This window comes from Drosophila novamexicana, unplaced genomic scaffold (genome assembly GCF_003285875.2).
Source record: "Drosophila novamexicana strain 15010-1031.04,08,12 unplaced genomic scaffold, DnovRS2.1 tig00000137-arrow-arrow-pilon, whole genome shotgun sequence".
Classification (NCBI taxonomy): domain Eukaryota; kingdom Metazoa; phylum Arthropoda; class Insecta; order Diptera; family Drosophilidae; genus Drosophila; species Drosophila novamexicana.
In genome coordinates this window covers 1,345,163-1,358,361 of record NW_020824777.1, presented here as the reverse complement: position 1 = coordinate 1,358,361, position 13,199 = coordinate 1,345,163, and the positions used below count along the sequence as shown (strand labels likewise).

The window sequence follows — 13,199 nt, the reverse complement described above, 5'->3', positions numbered from 1 at the left end:
GTCGAAACACATTCGCTGATAAGCACAAGTCGTCGTGAGTGGCATATACACTTGTTTATATATGTATATATACTTATATACACGCTCCTCTCTCCCATTGCAGCTGGAGCATCGCAAGAACTATCTGGATGAGACCGAGGAGCGTTTTCGCCTGAAGATCTTCAATGAGAACAAACACAAGATTGCCAAGCACAATCAGCGCTATGCCGCCGGCGAAGTTAGCTTTAAGATGGCCGTTAACAAGTACGCGGATATGTTGCATCATGAGTTCCATACGACAATGAATGGCTTCAACTACACGCTGCACAAGCAGCTGCGGTGAGCATCCCCCCCTTATTCAAGCCATACAACACCAGTTCTTATATTGAATCGTCTATCCTTATAGTGCATCTGATCCCAGCTTTGTGGGCGTGACGTTCATCTCGCCGGAGCATGTCAAGATACCCAAGTCTGTGGATTGGCGCAGCAAGGGCGCTGTTACCGAGATCAAGGATCAGGGACATTGCGGCAGCTGTTGGGCCTTCTCCAGCACCGGCGCTTTGGAGGGTCAGCATTTCCGTAAGGCAGGCACTTTGATCTCGCTCTCCGAGCAGAATCTGGTCGATTGCTCCACCAAGTACGGCAACAATGGCTGCAATGGTGGTCTGATGGACAATGCCTTCCGTTATATTAAGGATAATGGTGGTATCGATACCGAGAAATCGTATCCGTATGAGGGCATTGATGATTCCTGCCATTTCAACAAGGCCACCATTGGCGCCACGGATCGCGGATCCGTTGATATACCCCAGGGTGATGAGAAAAAGATGGCTGAGGCTGTGGCCACCATTGGACCCGTTTCGGTTGCGATTGATGCCTCTCACGAGTCCTTCCAGTTCTACTCCGAGGGCATCTACAATGAGCCACAGTGTGATCCACAAAATCTGGATCATGGTGTGCTCGTCGTGGGCTATGGCACCGATGAAAGTGGCCAGGACTATTGGCTGGTCAAGAACTCGTGGGGTACCACCTGGGGCGACAAGGGCTTCATCAAGATGGCGCGCAATGCAGACAATCAGTGCGGCATTGCCTCAGCCTCCAGCTATCCGCTGGTCTAGAACAACATATATGCACCACCGCTCAACCTCATTTATTTAATCACAGAGAAGGACCTCTATATTCCGAAGCGAGCATCTCAAAAGTAAACTTATAATTTAATGGGCATATGTTACGATCTGCAAAACTCATCATCGCATTTTTTATATGATTTGCCATTAAAAGTGAATACAAATTAGGCATATTACAATGTTGATGTTTTGTACAAAATAATAAAAAATATTTTTAAAGAGAACTCAATTTCTTTTAAGTACCGGCATGAAAAATAATCAAATCATAAGTATAGAAGGCAGACTACCAATTATTAATTGTAATAAAACCAATATTTGAATGGATGCCTTGCTAGATTCAATATGAAGAATGAAGACTGGCACCATAACCCGGGAAAGTCAGGCTCACAAACTGAACCTAAAGGCTAGACAATAGAGTGCAACGTGAAACGAGCCTAGGAGATATTTTTGATATGACAGCCAGTTTGAATAAACAAATACACTAAAAATTGTTGAAATTTGCACTGATAAGCGCCGATTGTCGACTGTAATTGTAAATTAGTTAACAGCCCTGGTAAGTGGTACCGATGTTATTTAACATCGATACATTTTGGGCGCACGCCTATCGATACTATCGATACAATAGAAGCAGCTGTTGTTTTATAATACATAGAATGCAATATTTGGCCAGTTAGTAAATAAAAAACAACATAGAAAATGCTATTGACGCTGCGTGTGCACGGCTCGCGTCTGTGTTTGGGCATTACGGGCCAACAGCGCCGTCGCTTGTTGGCCAGCAGTGCCGCTGAGGAGGCCAAGAAACTAACGACGCCCCAGCAGCCGTTGCAATTGGAAATCAATGGAGGCACGTACGCCACGGACAGCTGGACGAATGTGACCCCAAAGATTTTGTCTCACCTGGGACTCAATAAGCATCTGCAGCGGGATCATCCGTTGTCGATAATGCGCCAGCGCATTGTCAACTATTTTTATGGCGCTTATCGCAATCAGCGCGGAAATCCACTATTTTCCGTCTATGACCAACTCAATCCGGTGGTGACGGTGCAGCAGAACTTTGATAATCTGCTTATTCCCAGCGATCATGTGAGTCGCCAGAAATCGGACTGTTATTATATCAATCGGGAGCACTTGCTGCGCGCCCACACGACGGCACATCAGGTGCAGTTGATATCTGGTGGATTGGACAACTTTCTGGTTGTTGGTGAGGTCTATAGGCGCGATGAGATCGACAGCACACATTATCCGGTGTTCCATCAGGCGGACGCAGTGCGTCTGGTCACCAAAGATAAGCTCTTCGAGCGCAATCCTGGCCTGGAACTGTTCGAGGAGACGTGGAGCGGTTCGCTCGCAGATCCAAAGCGCATTTTATCCTCATCCAAGTGCATGGACCAGACTAAGCAGCCCTGCCACACCCTCGAGGCCGTCAAGCTGATGGAGCACGAGATGAAGCACGTGCTGGTTGGCCTGACCAAGGAGCTATTTGGTCCGCGTATCAAGTATCGCTGGGTGGACACCTATTTTCCCTTTACACAGCCATCTTGGGAGCTGGAAATATACTTCAAGGACAACTGGCTGGAGGTGCTCGGCTGCGGCATTATGCGCCACGAGATACTTCAGCAGGCGGGCGTGCATCAGTCAATCGGTTATGCTTTTGGCGTGGGCCTGGAGCGCCTGGCTATGATACTATTCGATATACCAGATATTCGATTGTTTTGGTCCAATGACAGTGGGTTCCTATCACAGTTCAGTGAGCAGGATCTGCATAACCAGCCCAAGTACAAAGCCATCTCACATTATCCGCAGTGTACAAACGATTTATCCTTCTGGCTGCCGCCCGATGTAGAGGTCTATGCTGGCTTCTCACCCAACGACTTCTATGACCTGGTGCGCTCGGTAGCTGGGGATGTCGTGGAACAGGTGCGTTACATGTTAGCAAAAACACATATGTACATAATAGCTAGTTATTTTTGGAATTTCCAGATACGCTTGGTGGACAAATTCAAGCATCCAAAGACGGGCAAATCCAGCGTATGCTTTCGGATTGTCTATCGTCATATGGAGCGCACTATGACGCAGGCTGAGGTCAATGAGATGCACAAGCAGATAGCCGATGCTAGTGTGGAGAGTTTTAATGTGCAAATACGCTAGTCTTAATTAAAAAATTGTTTTAATCCGAAAATAGTAAAATAAATTGACATTTTTTTGAAAAACTTTGTGCGTTTGCTCAAAGTAATCGATGCTTTTGCTGTACAATCGATACTCGAACGCTTTGCAACACTTTTTTAAAGCCTTTATGTGCAAGCCGTAGAGTGCGGCGTTGTTGAAGTATACGTCTTTATTAATTTTATGAAATTCAGGTGAAAATGTCCACATTAGAAGCAGACACCGTGCTGTACAGCATATTGGCATTGGTCATCATTGAGAATGCACTGGAAATCTATATAGCCGTACGCCAGGTGAGTCAATATGGGCGTATGCCGGCACGTGCCAGTATTTTAAGGCGGCAATTAATGTTTGCTTGTATTTTATGATGCATCTGTGCACGTACATACGTGTTGATATATATATATATATTTAGCGGCACGTTAAATGTCAACCAAGTTCGTTGATTGCCATAGCAATTGTTGTTAATGAAACGCACTCTCCCTCTGCCTATCCCTGACTCGCAGGTGAAAGTCTATCGCAGTGCGTTGACTGTGCCCAATGAGCTCAAGGCGCACATGAGCGAGGAGACGTTCCATAAGGCGCGCAAATATGGCCTGGATCAGGAGAACTTTGGGATATTCAAGGCGCTGCTTATGGATGTGCTGCTGCTCTGCTTGGAACTCTATGTGGGACTTATTGCGTTGATCTGGCAGCTGTCGTTGAATGTGGTCGAACGTCTGCACTGGGACGCCAGCAATGAGATAGTCGTCAGTCTGGTTTTTGTCCTAATCTCGAATGTGTTGTCCACATTCAAATCGCTGCCGTTCAAGCTGTACAAAATCTTTGTACTGGAGGAGAAGCATGGCTTCAATAAGCAAACGGCAGGCTTCTTTGCCTGGGATCAACTGAAGGGCTTCCTGGTCACACAAGTGGTTATGCTGCCCATTACGGCGGCCATCATATTCATTGTGCAACGTGGCGGCGATAATTTCTTCATCTGGCTGTGGATCTTCACTGGCGTCATATCGCTGGTGCTGCTCACCATTTATCCGATCTTCATTGCCCCGCTGTTTGACAAGTACACGCCGTTGGAGCAGGGCCCGTTGCGCAAGTCAATTGAGGATTTGGCCGCATCACTTAAGTTTCCGCTAACGAAGCTATACGTGGTTGAGGGCTCCAAGCGTTCCTCGCATAGCAATGCCTATTTCTACGGCCTGTGGAACTCCAAGCGTATTGTGCTATTCGATACGTTGTTGCTGAACAAAGGCAAGGCCGACGATTCGGAGCTGACGGATGATGAGAAGGGCAAGGGCTGCACGGATGAGGAGGTGCTGGCAGTGTTGGGCCACGAGCTGGGCCACTGGAAGCTGGGACATGTGACCAAGAATATTGTCATTATGGAGGTGCATCTGTTGCTCATGTTTCTAGTCTTTGGCTATCTGTTCAAGTATGCACCCTTCTATGAGGCACTCGGCTTCCAGCCCGGCACACGACCCATACTCGTCGGTCTATTGATTGTCTTCACGTATGTGATGGCACCCTATAATGCGATCATAAACTTTGCGATGACCATATTGTCGCGTCGCTACGAATATCAGGCGGATGAGTTTGCCCATAAGCTGGGTTTTGAGCATCAACTGGGCCGTGCACTGATCAAGCTCAATTTGGATAATTTAGGTTTTCCTGTCTACGATTGGTTGTACTCCACCTGGAATCATTCGCATCCCACGCTGCTGCAGCGTCTGGCACGCCTCAAAGAGCTGGGCCAGTCACAGAAGAAGGTGCAGTAAATGCCAGGGCAAGTTGCCCCTTCAAGTTTCTAGACCAAAGCATTTAGCTTCTCACACTCTCTCTCTCTCGCTCCGTATTGTATCGTATTGTAGTAGCCCCTTGTTTAGTTGTATATTGTGTAGATTTCAATAAAGCAAGCGATAGCCAGGACTTTGAAAACGAAAACAAAAATGTATATGAAAAATTCTAAAATATGTATATCGTATGTATTTGGCTAAAATGTCAAATTTAAGTTGGGGGCACAAACAATGACTGGCTCCTTCTGGAACGATCCCGCCATTATACTCTATCTCCTTATAGTCGTACTGGTCGCGGATAGTCTCTGGTCGCTGTATCTGCTGCTGCGCGAGGTAATAATGCCATATTCATATGCCATATGCCATCCAGTCCAAACTGTGCCCCTAAAATCTCTCTTGCAGATCCTTATTGTCTATGATGTGCCCCAAGTGCCGGGGGTGCTGGGTCCATATTTATCACAGGAATTGTTTAACAAAATGCGCACATACAAGCTACACAAGAGCTGGTTCATCATAGTCAATACGCTATTTGTGGTCATCATTTGCGGCTGCCTTGAATTGTATTTTGGCTTCTATGCGTTCGTTTGGCGCGTGGCCGGCAAATGCGTTATCTGGGATTGGATGAAGCACGAGGTGTGCCTGTCCATCATATATGTGTTCCTACTTAGCATTTACATCACAATCAAATCTCTGCCGGGTCACATCTATGAGAGATGGTGCATAACCAGCCTGGTAAAGCGACCCAAGACGAGGTGGTTGCATCGCATTCTTTGCGATATTCTCGACACCATCTGCTCGCTGCTGTTGATGGCATTGGTGGTCAGTGTAGTGGTCCTGATGGTGCAGTTTTTGGGTCAGTATGCCTTTCTGGGTCTGTATGCGGCTGCCGTCATGCTGACCGTGGTGGTCATTTTGCTGGTGCCGTGCATCATTGATCCGTTCATTGGCAAACGTGTGCCGCTCGAAAATCTAGCACTGCAAGCGGATCTGGAGTACCTAACTGCTCGCGTCAGGTTTCCCATTCGTCAGGTCTACATCATACGCGTTCGGGATCCCAGTGTCGGCAGCAATGCCTTCTTCTATGGGTGCTGCTGCCTGAAGCGCATTGTGATCTTTGATACGCTGCTGTTGAATCGTGGCCGGCACAGTCCCGCCCAGATGCCGGCGGAAGACCAGGGCAAGGGCCTGACCAATGCGCAGGTGGTCGCTGTAGTTGCCCACGAGCTGGGCCACTGGAAGAATGGGCACTTTTACAAGGCGATTGTGATGTTCCAAGTGCATTTATTGCTGACCCTTCTGCTCTTTATCATCTGTTTTCCCCATGGACCCATCTATCAGGCGGTTGGCTTTGAGCCGGGCCTACAGCCAATCGTTGCCGGATTTATCATCATTTTTGGATTTGTGCTGACGCCATATTTCACTATCTCGAATGTGCTAATGCTAACGATGACGCGCCAATTTGAATATCAGGCAGATAAGTTTGCCTTCACGCTGGGCCATGCCATCCATCTGAGGCAGGCGCTGCTCAAGCTCTATGCGGATAACTTGTCATTTCCGATATCGGACGGCTGCTATTCCAGTTGGCATCATACGCACCCAACAATGCTGCACCGTCTGGGGCGCTTGGAGCAGCTCGAGGCGTCCAGATCCTGAACAAAGTAGCTTCGCATACATCTGTTATCTGCCATTTAGCTGCCATTTTTCGAGTATAAATATATACACATACATTGACATACTCGTATATGTGTGCTATCTTCATTGTTGATTGTTTTCTTTGTCATTATTGTTGTTTGTTTTGGAAACATGATCTTATCCTGAGCGATGGTATTCTACGACACTTGGCCGAAGCTAGAACCGCGCCATCTGCTTTATATACTGATGCTGGTGTTATTCATTGATCACATATGGGAAATAATCTTGGCCAAGCGACAGGTGAGTTGTCATTGATGTGGGTTACTTTCGCCAAGCTCTCACCGATTCCCTAAACGTATTTTTGTCCAGTAGCAACTGACCTGCCTGGGCGCCATTTTGGTGCCGGAGGAGCTGCGTGGCATAATACCGCCGGAAATCTATCATCGCGCCCGCATCTATGAGCTGCACAAAATGGAGTTGGTCATCTGGAAGCATGTCATGGATATGATAATTAGTTTATTGGAATTGTATTTTGGCTTCTATCCGTTTGTCTGGGGTCTGGCCACCAGCACCCTGGCCAGCCTGACCAGCGAAGAGGTTTGGATTAGCCTGATCTTTGTATTCTACTTGACCATCTATATAACGCTGCGTTGCCTGCCCGTGCTGCTTTACGACAAGTGCATATTGGAGCTGCGCTACGGGACACAGCAGCGTTTTCCCTGTTATATATACTTTTGCATGGGCCTATTGTCCATTGTCCTCTCACAGATCATCCTTGCACCTTTGACCATGCTGATTGTGTTTAGTGTTCAGTCGCTTGGTTATTATTTTTTTCTATATTTCTGGGTATTGTGGGCTCTGTTCACGATATTTTTGGTCTTCTTTCTGCCCTACCTATGCATTCCATGCATTGGTCATCAGCGTCGCCTGCCGCCGGGCACCACCCTCTATGCGGATATCAAACAAGTCTGTGATGTGACCAGATTTCCCATGTCTCGTGTCTTTATTATCAGAACCAAATCGATGCAGTATAGCAACGCCTATTTCTATGGCAGCTGCTGCCTGAAGCGCATTGTCATCTTCGATACGCTGCTTTATAATAAGGGTCTGCCCATCCAGGAGCTGCAGCCCTACGAGGTGGGACGCGGCCTGAGCAATCCACAGGTGGTGGCCGTTGTTGCCCATGAGCTGGGCCATTGGAGGAAGGGACATTTCTATAAGGCCACATTAATAATGAAGGTGCACTTCCTGCTGACCATGGTGCTATTCGGCCTGCTCTTCCACTGCCCGCAGCTGTATCAGGCAGTCGGATTTGTGCCGGGCCTGTGTCCAATTATTGTCGGCTTCATTATTGTGCTGCGCTTTGCGATGACGCCATACCTGACGCTGGCCAATTTTCTGATGTTGTGGAATTTGCGCCGTTTCGAGTATGCAGCGGATCGCTTTGCCCACCGATTGGGCTACTCCATGCAGCTGCGCCTGGCGCTGATCAAGATCTATGCGGATCACATGAGCTTTCCGGTCTACGACAGCTGCTATGCACGCTGGCATCACACGCATCCGACCATATTGCAGCGCCTGGCCTATCAGCAGCGCCTGGACACGGAGGCCTACTACAATGACTAGCGAAGCAATCAGAGCTCTCTTTTTTTCTCTATAAATTTTAAGTTTATTTTTTTTTTTAGTAGCCAGTGAGATTAGTTTCGTATTTGTTGTCGTTTTTTTTTCTCTTTTTGTAATCATTTGTAAAAATTCGCTCGAATTTCAGTTACGGAAGCAAATTACTTATTAAGCGGCCATGCCCCTTGGACGCATCACCAAATTGAATGTTAACATTGACAAGTGGTGAGTGAAGCGATCTTGAGTCTTGTTTTATGTGAAATCTCAATCCTCCTCTATCCCGTTCACAGTCAGACGCATATCTCGTATGAAGACTATTCCACGCGTTTTGTCATGAACAATCCGTCCGGATTTGTTTTCCGCAGCAAAGGCAACGCCAATTGTCGCTGCTGCCAGGACTGTGCCAGCCAGGCTGTCGGCTTTCTCAAACGCCATTTCGGATTGGGCGGCAGTATCACAAAGACGCCTTCCCTATGTAATTTGCTTTTAACTGTTGGTCTTGACGAATACGCATTTATCGAAGTGAGGCACATCGAGGAGCCGTCGGTTTCGGCGAATACGAGCGAACACGAGCAGAGCCAGCTGCACACCTGGCACATGGAGGAGTTGCCTCTGGTATTGCCGCAGCGTGCCACCAAATTGGAAAGGATCAAGGGAAAGCTGCAAGTGTTATCTCTCGCTTGGCATCTGGACAGCTGCAAGTGCCGAAATTTCACCGCCAACGATTATGCGCTGCCCAAATGGTACGTTTATATACCATTCCGGCAAACGGTTTTCAATATTATTGTTATTGGCTCGTGCGAAATTAAAATCTATCTGCACTACCTGGAGAGCCCCCGTATTCAACCAGAGAATTTTAATTTCCGCAATCGTCTAAAATAATATTTTATATAGAATCTTTCAAGAACAAACAAAGACTTGGAGTCAGTCAACTGAAAAAAGAGTTGTAATCAAGGTTTTTTCCAAAATTTCCCATCCCTTTTGGTAGTAATATAGAAGGCTATCAGTTGCAGTTTTCCATATTCCACCTAAGCCAGTGGATTTTTGAAAAAGTGTGAAACCCGTCTTCAGGGTATTTTTACAAAGATCGTAGGAAATTACTTAAAAGCCAAGCGGCAGGAAACAAAGAGTTTTTCTACAACCATTTCCACCAATTTTCAACCCTTGCCGAGGAAATGTTCGAAAATCGCATCATAATTTTCATGTACATAAAAAGCAGTTAGGGTGTGAAAGACTTAAAAGTTATATAAGCTAGTCAGTTAATTTAGAATACAGTGAAAATTCTCATAACGGACAGTCAGATTAGGCGGACATCCCTTTTGGGCGGACATTTTCAGTCAAATTGTTGTGAATCAAGCAATACCCATACCCATAAAACGGACTCTTTTTGACTCAATTGTCTCTGTCCGTTTCAGAGAGTTTTCCCTGTATATACATAATTAGTTAGTTATCCATTAACACAATGTTTTACTACAAGCAGCCACTGTCTGAAGATCAAGGAGACCATGGACTATATAAACGAGGTGGTCGGCGAGATGCCCACGCAGGAGCAACAGGAGGAGGAGGCTTCCAAGAGTGATATTCGCATCATGCCCGATATGAATGCCAATATAATTGGGATCAATGCGCTGCTTCAAAAGCTAAGCGAACTGCTGGAGGAGCAGAACTATGAGCAGGGCAATGTGCCGCAATAGCTTGAACAAAAAGCAAACAATATCTTCCACGTGTCTTGAGATTGTGATCTATCGATAGTTTATTAAAACACACATTTTCATTTCATAGAATTTTTGCTTGACATATATGTATGTATGTAGGTTGTATATATATATATATATATATATATATATATATATATATATATATATATATATGACTATATATGTATATATATATATATACTATATATGTATATATATATATATATATATATATATATATATATATATTTAGAGTTGTAGTTTATAGTTAAAGTTTATAATGTATTTTGGTATCGTGTTTTTTTGAGAAAGTCCTTTCCGAAGCTGTTGTATGTATGATATATTCCATCTTAAACATTAGCATAGGTAAGATATATAATAAGTATATAAGTATATACGATATTTTTTGTTCTTTACTTGGCATTTTGTTGCATCGCACAGTTCTCTATAACACACATATATATATGTATATAAACATATACTGTTTTGGATTTATTCATAGATTACATACGAATTTTTCTGCGTTTTTGTGTTAAAGCTTAGTTAAACTTTTCTTTCAAATAGCTTGGAAATTGTGTTGGTTTTTAGAGGACAACTTTTATTTTGGCTATTTTTCTTTTTAAGTTGGGCAAATGAAAAGTTTTGCTAATCGAAAAATAGTTATGTACCAATAGTTGGTTTCGCGTATTTTCAATAGAGTTAGCACCTTGAGGAGTTTTAAACAATTTAAAGCAGATCAATTTTAGGCATAGCGCATATAGAGCAATTAGTTTCATTTTGCAATTAAAACCATTTATGGCAAAAGCTGTGTAGTTGTGTGTTCGCATTTGTTCTGTCCAAGCGCCCCCCCCTTCGAAAGCCGCCCCTGCCAAATGCACAAGCACAAGTACGACATGTGTTCAGTTGGGCTGTGAAGAGGGTGCTTCTCAGTTCTAAGTGGATTTTAGTTTTTCTCTTCCATATCAATTTTGTTTTTCTTGTTCCTTTTTTTTTTTTTTTGTTTTTTACCTGCCTCTGGACCGGGCGTCGTGCTCGAGTGCCAATTGGCAGCTGTTCATCGAGTGCTTTGATTGATGCTGGCCGACGCCTGCCTTTGGTAAAACTTATGCACTACAAAAACTGTTACCAGATACGATATAATACGATGAATACGATATTTCGACGAATATTGGATTATTCTTTCCAAAAATTAGGTAAATTGTCCAAAAAGAAACTAAGCAGAAAAATCACACGCATCAAAATATATATTCATTATACAGTACATTCATATATATATATATATATATGTATATATATATATATATATAATATAATATAATAATTATAATAAGTACACACAATTATTAACAACAATTATCTAAAAAATTCACACTACATAATTATATATAATATAATAATTTAAATTTCACTTTTTGTTATTTGTTTTGCAATAAATTGTTGAGTGTCTGCTCTTACGCTTAGCTACGTTTTAATTAAGTCAAAATTAAATTAGATTTTATTTATTTATTTTTTTTAAATATAAATAAATATGCATTATATATAGGAAATAGAAAATATAAATGTTACGAGTATTCTGGCTGATCAAAAATATTATTTTTTAAAATCGATGTACTGAACAATTTGTTTTTTTTCATTTATTTTTATGGCTGGTTTCGAGTTGCTTTGTCAAAAAGTAATTTTTACTGGTATTCATATTTGAAGATATTTTTTTTTTGCATTTTCTCAATTTTTTTTTACTTTACGAATACACATATATAATAAATTTGTTGTTTGCGTTTGGTTTTTCTGTAGTTCTTGGAAATAGACTTTCGATAGCTTAACATGCATAAACATTTAATTAATTTGAAACATTTAGTTTGAATAAGCTTTGTTGATTGTTATTTTAAGTTTAATTTATTTTTGTTGTTGTAAATTTTGTGGAGAATTTTAGCGCTTTTGTCCAAATTTTTGTTGTATTATTCTTAACGGTTTTTCATAGCATTTGTGAGGTTATTTCCTCGAGCTGCGCCTCGTTGCGGGCAGTTTTTTTTTAAAGTAATCAATTTTTTGTTTTATTTATTTGTTTTTTTTGGCTTGCGGCCAAAAACACGCCCCATTTGCATTAGTTTACCCAAATTGGTAACAAAAATAGATGTGTGTGTGTGTTTTTAAACATTTACTGCTCATCCTCGGGCGATATTTTGGCCAGAGTCAGCAGGATCATGGTCAGCTCCTTGCGCGAGATTTTGCCATGCTTATCATGGCCAACGCCGCGCATGATTGTCTCCTCGAAGGCAGCCAAATCCTGGGCATCATAGTCGTCCTGTGGATGAACCTATAGAATGCGTCCTGCGCTATCAGCACTCGGCACTTACCTTCTTGACCAGCTCGAGCAGATCCTTGAGGAAGCCCTTCAACTCCTCATTCTCAATGGTGCCGCTGTTGTCCTGTGTTATTTTAATACACTCTTAATATTTTTGAATCTTATATGCGCTGAACTCTGTAAACTTACACGATCGTATAGCGAGAATACTTTCTCAATGTCCTCCTTGGTCAGCTTGGTAGCGCCCTGGTTTAGGCAATAAAAGAAAGAGCATATGAAAGTCTGGTTGAAGTGTCTGGCAAATCATATTTCCGTATCATATGTACACTTTTCACACTCGGCTGGGTTATTTATTTTTCATGTCAACTGGCATATGGTATTGGTATTTGGTATTCTAGTCTACATGTGTTTGTGTATGTTTCGCATGTGTGTGTGTGTGTGTGTGTATGTGTGCTTGCTTATATTATTATTATTTACAGTTCATGCAAAAACATTTATTTTCCCGCTTCCAACTTTTTTTATTACGCATGCGGCCAGTGTTTGTCTATGGAAATTCAAACCACACTCGCACACCCAAAAGCACACACACATATACTCTCACACATATGGGCTGCTCGCTTGCATGCAAATCAATTTTCATTTACATTTCTCATATATGTTTGCATTGACTCAATCCCTGGATTCATATTCCATCCAATTTGTGCATAATTATTTGCAGGCTCCGGAAAAAAACGTAGCACATCCCCAAAGGGCATCTAAATAGGACAAGCTCCAAAGAAACAGCAGCTTTGCTCTGAAATGTATGCTTCACTTTTTTGTTATTTGTGTTTAGCCTTGAGATGGGCATTTGTTCGATATTTTTGTTAGCCAAGGGGCAGGACACGAAAAT

The 13,199-nt window shown here is 43.2% G+C and overlaps 7 protein-coding genes across 10 annotated transcripts in view; 6 read left to right on the top strand and 1 right to left on the bottom strand.

Moving 5' to 3' along the window:
- The first annotated feature begins 84 nt into the window (after window positions 1-84).
- On the top strand, window positions 85-1,330 carry LOC115758215 (cathepsin L). The gene is made up of 2 exons (XM_030698767.1): window positions 85-318; window positions 386-1,330. The coding sequence occupies exons 1-2, from the start codon at window positions 230-232 to the stop codon at window positions 1,095-1,097; spliced, it is 801 nt and encodes a 266-aa protein (XP_030554627.1). The 5' UTR covers window positions 85-229; the 3' UTR covers window positions 1,098-1,330.
- Window positions 1,331-1,735: 405 nt separating this feature from the next.
- Window positions 1,736-3,296, top strand: LOC115758191 (probable phenylalanine--tRNA ligase, mitochondrial). Its single transcript, XM_030698734.1, has 2 exons — window positions 1,736-3,023; window positions 3,087-3,296. The coding sequence occupies exons 1-2, from the start codon at window positions 1,803-1,805 to the stop codon at window positions 3,252-3,254; spliced, it is 1,389 nt and encodes a 462-aa protein (XP_030554594.1). The 5' UTR covers window positions 1,736-1,802; the 3' UTR covers window positions 3,255-3,296.
- Window positions 3,297-3,395: 99 nt separating this feature from the next.
- LOC115758164 (CAAX prenyl protease 1 homolog) lies at window positions 3,396-5,207 on the top strand. The gene is made up of 2 exons (XM_030698705.1): window positions 3,396-3,562; window positions 3,776-5,207. Exons 1-2 carry the CDS (start codon window positions 3,470-3,472, stop codon window positions 5,039-5,041), a joined length of 1,359 nt encoding a protein of 452 aa, XP_030554565.1. The 5' UTR covers window positions 3,396-3,469; the 3' UTR covers window positions 5,042-5,207.
- A 66-nt stretch (window positions 5,208-5,273) lies between these two features.
- Window positions 5,274-6,744, top strand: LOC115758165 (CAAX prenyl protease 1 homolog). The gene is made up of 2 exons (XM_030698706.1): window positions 5,274-5,392; window positions 5,462-6,744. Exons 1-2 carry the CDS (start codon window positions 5,291-5,293, stop codon window positions 6,710-6,712), a joined length of 1,353 nt encoding a protein of 450 aa, XP_030554566.1. The 5' UTR covers window positions 5,274-5,290; the 3' UTR covers window positions 6,713-6,744.
- Window positions 6,745-6,850: 106 nt separating this feature from the next.
- Window positions 6,851-8,326, top strand: LOC115758163 (CAAX prenyl protease 1 homolog). Of its 2 annotated transcripts, none has more exons than XM_030698702.1 (2): window positions 6,851-6,991; window positions 7,064-8,326. In XM_030698702.1, the coding sequence occupies exons 1-2, from the start codon at window positions 6,881-6,883 to the stop codon at window positions 8,315-8,317; spliced, it is 1,365 nt and encodes a 454-aa protein (XP_030554562.1). In that variant the 5' UTR covers window positions 6,851-6,880; the 3' UTR covers window positions 8,318-8,326. The 2 variants fall into 2 exon arrangements, with proteins under 2 accessions (XP_030554562.1, XP_030554563.1); XM_030698703.1 differs by having other exon boundaries at window positions 6,909-6,991; window positions 7,061-8,326.
- A 49-nt stretch (window positions 8,327-8,375) lies between these two features.
- LOC115758166 lies at window positions 8,376-10,090 on the top strand. The gene is made up of 3 exons (XM_030698707.1): window positions 8,376-8,536; window positions 8,602-9,054; window positions 9,792-10,090. Exons 1-3 carry the CDS (start codon window positions 8,490-8,492, stop codon window positions 10,003-10,005), a joined length of 714 nt encoding a protein of 237 aa, XP_030554567.1. The 5' UTR covers window positions 8,376-8,489; the 3' UTR covers window positions 10,006-10,090.
- Window positions 10,091-11,594: 1,504 nt separating this feature from the next.
- The window catches only part of LOC115758268 (calbindin-32), a 36,767-nt gene continuing 35,162 nt past the window's right edge, over window positions 11,595-13,199 (bottom strand). For all 3 annotated transcript variants that reach the window (XM_030698829.1, XM_030698831.1, XM_030698830.1), the window contains 3 exons: window positions 12,500-12,556; window positions 12,363-12,434; window positions 11,595-12,310 (listed from right to left, as the gene is read on the bottom strand). In XM_030698829.1, the coding sequence (XP_030554689.1) occupies window positions 12,164-12,310; window positions 12,363-12,434; window positions 12,500-12,556 (276 nt within the window). In that variant the 3' untranslated portion in view covers window positions 11,595-12,163. The remainder of the gene's footprint in view (window positions 12,311-12,362; window positions 12,435-12,499; window positions 12,557-13,199) is intronic.

Bases quoted from the DNA above. Each gene is read 5' to 3' on its own strand.
- LOC115758215 (XM_030698767.1), top strand. From the start codon at position 230: ATGGCCGTTAACAAGTACGCGGATATGTTGCATCATGAGTTCCATACG. The intron at 319-385 runs GTGAGCATCCCC...CTATCCTTATAG, and splicing joins ACGCTGCACAAGCAGCTGCG to TGCATCTGATCCCAGCTTTG.
- LOC115758191 (XM_030698734.1), top strand. From the start codon at position 1,803: ATGCTATTGACGCTGCGTGTGCACGGCTCGCGTCTGTGTTTGGGCATT. The intron at 3,024-3,086 runs GTGCGTTACATG...TGGAATTTCCAG, and splicing joins CTGGGGATGTCGTGGAACAG to ATACGCTTGGTGGACAAATT.
- LOC115758164 (XM_030698705.1), top strand. From the start codon at position 3,470: ATGTCCACATTAGAAGCAGACACCGTGCTGTACAGCATATTGGCATTG. The intron at 3,563-3,775 runs GTGAGTCAATAT...CCTGACTCGCAG, and splicing joins TCTATATAGCCGTACGCCAG to GTGAAAGTCTATCGCAGTGC.
- LOC115758165 (XM_030698706.1), top strand. From the start codon at position 5,291: ATGACTGGCTCCTTCTGGAACGATCCCGCCATTATACTCTATCTCCTT. The intron at 5,393-5,461 runs GTAATAATGCCA...TCTCTCTTGCAG, and splicing joins TGTATCTGCTGCTGCGCGAG to ATCCTTATTGTCTATGATGT.
- LOC115758163 (XM_030698702.1), top strand. From the start codon at position 6,881: ATGGTATTCTACGACACTTGGCCGAAGCTAGAACCGCGCCATCTGCTT. The intron at 6,992-7,063 runs GTGAGTTGTCAT...TTTGTCCAGTAG, and splicing joins TAATCTTGGCCAAGCGACAG to CAACTGACCTGCCTGGGCGC.
- LOC115758166 (XM_030698707.1), top strand. From the start codon at position 8,490: ATGCCCCTTGGACGCATCACCAAATTGAATGTTAACATTGACAAGTG. The intron at 8,537-8,601 runs GTGAGTGAAGCG...TCCCGTTCACAG, and splicing joins AATGTTAACATTGACAAGTG to TCAGACGCATATCTCGTATG. The intron at 9,055-9,791 runs GTACGTTTATAT...TACTACAAGCAG, and splicing joins GATTATGCGCTGCCCAAATG to CCACTGTCTGAAGATCAAGG.